Source organism: Camelus dromedarius, chromosome 12 (assembly GCF_036321535.1).
Source record: "Camelus dromedarius isolate mCamDro1 chromosome 12, mCamDro1.pat, whole genome shotgun sequence".
Taxonomy (NCBI): domain Eukaryota; kingdom Metazoa; phylum Chordata; class Mammalia; order Artiodactyla; family Camelidae; genus Camelus; species Camelus dromedarius.
The window spans coordinates 13694282-13701637 of record NC_087447.1 but is presented as its reverse complement, the minus strand read 5'-3'; the positions used below and the strand labels follow the sequence as shown (position 1 = coordinate 13701637).

The window sequence follows — 7356 nt, the reverse complement described above, 5'->3', positions numbered from 1 at the left end:
TGTCTATTTGTCTCAAGGAGAGCATTTTTTAAATGGGGGGGGGGGATAATTTTAGGTTTATTTATTTGTTTATTTTTTTAAACAGAGGTACTGGGAATTGAACCCAGGACCTTGTGCATGCTAGATATGCGCTTTACCACTAAGCTGTATCCTCCTCCCTAATGAGGACGTGTTTGGAGACACTCAAGGTACAGAGGGGACTCAAGAGAGAGTAGAATGACAATTGTCCTCAAGACCTGAAAAGGATGTTTCTCATTATTGAGGCGACCTTTGATTTCTGTGATTGCAGGTCTCAGCTCCAGCGCCTTAAAACATGGCTGCTACAAGCAATGTGACTGAAATCATATTCTTGGGATTTTCCCAGAACCGGGATGTGCAGAAGTTAATTTCTGTGGTGTTTCTCCTCACGTACACGGCCATTGTGCTCGGTAATGGCCTCATTGTGGTGACCATCATGGCCAGCAGGGGGCTCACCTCCCCCATGTATTTCTTCCTTGGCTATTTATCCTTTGCGGAGATCTGTTACTGTTCTGTCACGGTCCCCAGACTCATCCTTGATTCTTTTTTGGGGAGGAAAGTCATTTCCCTCAAGGGCTGCATCACACAGATATTTTTCCTCCATTTCTTTGGTGGCGCCGAGATCTTTCTCCTGACGGTGATGGCCTACGACCGCTACGTGGCCATCTGCAAGCCCCTGCACTACACTGTCATCATGAGCCGGCGCGCGTGTGGCCTCCTGGTGGGGGTGGCGTGGGGTGGGGGCTTGCTGCATTCTGCCGGGCAAACCTTCCTCATCTTCCAGCTGCCCTTCTGCGGCCCCCAGGTCCTCGACCACTACTTCTGTGACGTTCACCCGGTGCTGAAGCTGGCCTGCTCGGACACTTTCCTCATCGGCATACTCGTCATCACCAATGGCGGGTCCATCTCCGTGGCCAGCTTCACTGGGCTGCTCGCTTCCTACGTGGTCATCCTGCAGTCCCTGAGGACCCAGACCTCAGAAGGCCGGCGCAAGGCCCTCTCCACCTGCGCCGCTCACGTTGCAGTGGCGGCCCTGTTCTTCATCCCCTGTTCCTTTGTCTACATGAGGCCCTGTGTCACCCTCCCTGCAGACAAGGTAGTCGCCGTGTTCTACACGGTGGTCACACCTCTCTTAAACCCCGTCATTTACTCCTTCAGGAATGCTGAAGTCAAAAGCGCCATGAGGAGACTGATGGGGAGGAAAGTGATTTGGGACAAGAAATAGGGGATTTAGTCAGGGAAAACAGGAGGGGCAAGGGACGGGGAACTGTGGCACCGAGATCCCATGCTTCCTCTACCTTTAAGTGGCCAGGTGGCCTTGGGCCAGTCACCTTCTTTCTTTAAGTTTCAGTTCCCTCATCTTTATGGGCTTGGATAGGACTGATGGGGTCTCTAGGATAAAGTCTAGGAGGGGGTCCTCTGGTGCTGCACTTCCACATTTGACGGTGACCTTGAGGCAGATTGGCTAGTTTCGAGAGAACAAACGCTCCAGAAATCCAGGCGCTCTCTGGGAATAGTGAAGAGGTCGGTGGGAGAGGACAAGGACCTGCTTTGGGGAACAGTGTCTGAGTGCCCTTTGTGTTTGAAGAGCCTGACCTTTGGATTTGGGGAGGTGAAAGGTTAGGAAGGAAGTAGGGGTCACGCCAATGCTTAGAAATTCTATGGAGCCGACATAGGAGGATTTGTCCAGTGGGTTCTGGGCAGGCCAAGCTGAGTTAGCAGGATTTGGTCCTCAGAACAGGAAGTATTTTGGCTTTTGACAGAGATTCCCATGAACTCATGCCATCATTATATTCAGGTGTTCAAGGAATCAGATGGAACCACAAGGAGATTTTAAGTGATTTGAAAGCACTAGTCAATGATATCTACTCAGGCACAAGTTTTATTTTCCATGTATCATTACTTTTTGATGTTTAAAATTCTCTTCTGTTCATACCTGTCTGTCTTTTTAATTCTCATGTTTCCCTTCCTTATGCTTTTGTTTGGCCCGTTAATTTTCTCTGTCTTCAGCCTCTTACCTTCTTGAGTTTCTCAGCCATTCCAACAACACACCCCAATAACCTGCCCTCTTACACAGCCACAGTGCCTTGTCGCTCTCTAGCCGTGAGCACCCCACTCCTTTCTATGCCTCATTCTGGAGCTGCCTGGTGATTACAGTACGGACTTAACTGCCCTTGGGTCCTCACTGCTTGTCCTATGATACTTCAATCATTTTTTTGAGTCCTACTGTATGTAACCATCACCCCACTTTAGAAGAATATACCACCCCTCCTCAAAAGTCTTCAGTGACTCCCCAATTGCCTTCTGAATCAACCACAAACTCCTACTTGACTCGTAACACCCTTAAGGCATGACCCACTCTTAATGTTCTATTTTGATGTTCACTTACACTCTGGTAAAGCTCATTGTTTTCTGAACATCCCCTAGTGCCTGCCATCTAAAATATTTTCCCATCTCTACTGATCAACATCTGACCTACCTTCCAATGCCCACCTGAAATGCTGCTGCCTTTGGGAAGCTTCCATGATCATCCTATCTGGATAAGTCCTTTTCCTTGTTTGAACTCCCAAAGCACTCAGCAGGGATCCCGTAAGGCCTTTACTAGCTTTATTTCAGTGTTCATTTTCCTCCATCAGAATGCCACTCTTGAGAATATGGCCTGAATCATATTTATCTTTGTATCTTGCTTTAAGTGACATACAGTAAAACTTAATAAATATTTGGTCAATTAAATTTCTGGAAATCATTGGTGCTTCACACTGTAAGTGAATAATAGTTATTACAGCTTTATTTTTGTCTCAATTTTCTAAATAATACACTGATATCACATCACTTAAGACAAATCAATAATCACTCCTTACATTGTTTCTGAGAATAATGTTTATAAACAAAGAAGCAACATGTATGTGTGTGTGTGTATTTTACAATGAACCGAGAGATTTCATGTATTTTATCTCATTTGACCCTAAAACACTCTGGTGAGATGGGTATGCATCCTCTCTTTTGCAGACGAAGAGACTGAATCTTTGGTAGGTCAGTGTCTTGATCAAGGTCACAGAGTTACTAACCCACAAAGCCTGAGTTCAAACCCGTTTGCCTGATTTCTAAGCTCCTGCTCTCTCTGTATATTCCTCTGCTTTTCTTAAAGATCACCAGGACATAAACACATCTAAGTCTCTGAATTCCAAATCTGAGGCCTGATAATTTTTTTTAATTGTCAGATTTTCTCCCCTGGAATCAATTCAGAGTAAATAAAAAGTATTTTTAAAAATGTAGCATGAACTGCCTTCATGCTATATAGGTTCACACTGTATTCCTGGGTCCACAGAAAACCGGGACCTGAGACCCAGATCTGGAAGTGGAGGGCAGGAAAGCAGGAAGGTATGATGCTTCTGTCTGCTCAGGCCCCTCTTCTCATGGAGCCAAAACCTGGGCGTTGAGCTGGGAGAGTCACCTAATCCTTGGGGTCAAAACCCAATGCGTCCGCCAAGAAGAGATTATTTTCCTACTGACATAATGCTGAAAATGGCACAATTCTTAAGAATATCACACAGATCAGAAAATAAGAATCAGAAAACTGAACTGAGCATCCTCCACTAAATTTCCTAAAGTTAAATCTCAGGAGGTCACTGCCCTGTCGGGGGAACAATGCTCACTTTGCAGCTGAGGAAACTGAAGGTCAAAGACGCTTCCAAAGCCCTTGATGCTTTTTCTGTACCAGCTGTTTGTGAGCCAGGATTGAGAGTCCAGGATTCTTCAGGTACCACAGGGGTTGGTGCAGGAGCAGAGCAGGAGAGGATACGAGGCAGCCGAACAGGCGTGTGTGGGACTTCAATCAAAACAACTGATTATCTCTTTTTAAAAATCTATTTTATATGTTTATGTTGATAAAAAGTATTAAAATCCCAAAAAAGTTTAAAAACCACTATCATATACTATGCTTACACTTCTTTCTTGGTTGGTTGTAGCCAGGTCTCCTGTGGCTTGGTTATGGATTGGAAAACTTTAGGAAATGACCTCCATTCTGAACAGGGAAAGCGGAGGCAAGTCTTTGGCTAAAGTTCAAGTCCAGAGGATCAGGGCAGGAACTTCATCAATGAGAGTGAAGGCGTGCCTCAGAAAATGTAGCATGTCCAATTGGGGGGGACTCTCTTGAACATGAAATGTTGACTCAGCCTGGTTTGAAATTGCCTCACTTTTTGGGACGAGGCCACGATTGCTTCTTTCTATTACGATTTCAGACTGTGCCATGGGGCTCATAGCATTCAGAGTCTTCTTCGTAATTAAAAAAAAGTGTGACTTGTATAGAACTAGACGTTCTGTACTTTGTTTATGCATGTGGTTCACGTCAAGCGAATCGGGTGAAACATGGTCATCCTAAGTCATTCTGAGAATTCTAGGTGTTAGGGCTTTTACCAGTTGAGAAGCCATCTCAGGAGACATCTCCTTGGTTCCCTTACTTTGTATCTTTGCTCAACATCCACATTCAGCGGTGTTCTGGGAAGCAGAGAGATCAGATGGAGATATGGCTTCTCTTGGAAACAGTCTGAAAAGCCAGGTGTTGGCAACAGGATGAATAACATAAATGGGCACCATTGTGTATCTTCTAGAAATGGTGGTTTTCTCATGGTGGGTGAAAACCTACTCTGGAGAATCATACACAGTGTTAGAAGCGACCTAGTCATAACTATCATATTCAGGGAATCATGGAATGTGGGCACTGGAGGAAGAATTATTGCCCTGTTTTATGTGGATTCAGTGAACTCAGATAACTTTGGCTAAAATCACCCTGTAGTTGAGGGTGTGCCAACATACGATGGAAACTTCCTATTATCCCTGCCAAAATTTAAAAATTTTGTCTTGTCTTGTTTTGTTTTGAGGGGGTAATGAGGTTTATTTATTTATTTATCTTTAATGGAAGCACTGAGGATGGAACCCAGGGCCTCGTGCGTGCTGAGCACTTGCGTTGGATGAAACCAAACAGGAGGATCTCAGTCAGTGCCTAGACTGAAGCTGACTGCAAGCCAAACCCTCAGGCAGCAGCTTTAAAAAAAAAAGAACACATATTTTATGCAAATACATGTAGAGTCCTGTGGGATCATAAGCATAAGCCCTGTTGGCCACCAGAGCCAGGCAATCTGGAGGTGTTCCCTGGGTGACAGTTGCAAAAATTGGGGCTCCAGACAAATATAAATGGTCCTTTCAGGAAGATACAGGCAAGCTGTAGTGAGGCAGGGGGTGTGCAAAGATGATGTCCCTTGTGCTATGTCCCCCAAGAGCAGCCCCATGTACGCATAGAAATGTGCCAGACTAGAAGCCTGCCCACTCAGGCCAAATCTTCTGAACAAGAAAATAGGCCTCTTTATCACAAAGTCTGGGAATGAGTTTCCATCTGCTATCTGCGCAGTGCCCTGGGTGGGGTGGCAGTTGGCCAAGAACCGTGTCTCTGATTATTACATTCCCACGGGACCCAGGAGTGCAAGGCCCCGTGATCTCCAGAGCCAGGTGATCAAGGGGTACCCCCTGGGTGGCAGCCACAAAAACAGAGGCACTAAAAGGGTGTTAAATCCACACCCCACCTCCCCAGGAGTATTGGTGCTCTGGAGTGCGACAAAGAGAAAGTGTAAAAATGGCGCCTGCTGGGAAAAAAGTCTAGAGTTAAAAAAAAGAGAGATGGTGTCCTCTGGCTTTAGCAAGGCAGAGGGCAAGTGTAAAAATAGCTCCCACCAGCCACCATCCCTAGAGAGGGTCCCGGGGGCCCTTGCCCCTCTGGCTGATGCTTTAGGTTTAGCAAATAAATCTCTTTTACATAAAGTCTGAGCACTTTCCAAATGGCTGTTTCTTTTCTTTTCCTTTTTAAAAATTTTGTCTTGTTTTGCTTTGTTCTGAGGGGGTAATTAGGTTTATTTATTTATTTATCTTTAATGGAAGTACTGGGGATGGAACCCAGGACCTTGTGCATGCTGAGCACACACTCCACGGCTGAGCTGTAACCTCCCCTCCCAAATGGCTGTTTCTGAGTTGGACCCTGGAGTGGGTGAGTCTGCCATGAGCCCCTTCAGAGCTGTTTCGCAGTTTGGGTCTTATGGACATGAGTTCTGTTGGTTTTCAAAGTCAGATGTGCTGGGGGCTTGTCTCTCAGGTACAGGTCTTAAAAGCTGGGGTGTCCAGTATGGGGTATGAACCCTTCACTCCTCAGGGAGAAGCCCCAGTCTTGTGAGTTCCCTTCTGATTGTGGGTCTGTGCTGGAATGGGGTTTATGGAGAGACTGTGTCCCAGCCTTTCTTACTGGCTTCAAAGTGACCTTTTTCTTATTTGCCTGATGTGAAGGAGTTGCTCAGCTAGTTTCCAGGTCTTTTTCAGAGGAAATTGTCTTGTATGTAGCAGTAGATTCAGTGTGTCTGTGGGAGGAGGTAAGTTCAGGGTCTTTCTACATTGCCCTCTTGAAATGCCTCTCTCAGTTTTGAATGTTAAAACAATCTTGCATTCCTGGGATAAATCCCACTTGGTCATGATATATAATCCTTTGTATACATTGCTGCATTTAATTCAAATATGTTTTATTAAGGATTTTTTTTTGCATATATGTTCAGGAGTGATGTTTGTGATTCTCTTAAAAAATTTTTTTTGGTCAGGTTTTGGTGGCAGAGTTATGCTGGTCTCATAAATGACTTGGGAGGTTTTCTCTTCTATTTTTGAAAGCATTTGTGTAAATCTGGTGTTATTTCTTTAAGTGTTTGATGAAACCAATGAAATCATGTTGGTTTGGAGGTTTTTGGTGTGTGTAATGTTTGTCAACTATGAATTCAATTTATTTAACAAATATAGGGCTATTCAGATTAGGGTCAATTAGGTAAGTTGTATTTTTCTAGAAATTTACTGTTTTCACCTAAGTTGTAGAATTTGATGGCTTTAGGTCAACAAATGACATTGATATTAAAATTAAGATTGTTCATAATATTCTTTCATTATCCTTAATTTTCTGCAAAATCTGTAGTGCTAATCTTTTTCCTTCCTTAAATAAAAGAATTATGCGTTTTCTGATTTTTTCTTCAGCAGCCTATTTAGGGACTTACTGGTTTTCTTGACGTCTTCAAAGACCCATTATCTTGCTTGTGCCCATCATTTTTCCTGTTTTTAAATTTTCTATGCATTTAATTTCTGTTATCTTTCTTGTTCCCTTCCTTGTATTTACATTTGCTCTTTTTAAAATATTTCTTAAGCTGTAAACTTGGTTCATAGATTTTAGATCTTTCTTCATTTCTAATATGAAAATTTTATACTGTAAAGTTTCTTTAAGTAACGTGTTAGTTGCATCCCATAAAATTTCACATGTAT

The 7356-nt window shown here is 43.8% G+C and overlaps 1 protein-coding gene across 1 annotated transcript; it reads left to right on the top strand.

The window, feature by feature from the left end:
* Positions 1–313: 313 nt before the first annotated feature.
* On the top strand, positions 314–1243 carry LOC105106896 (olfactory receptor 4X1). Its single transcript, XM_011000694.3, has one exon. The coding sequence runs from the start codon at positions 314–316 to the stop codon at positions 1241–1243; it is 930 nt and encodes a 309-aa protein (XP_010998996.3).
* Positions 1244–7356: the final 6113 nt, after the last annotated feature.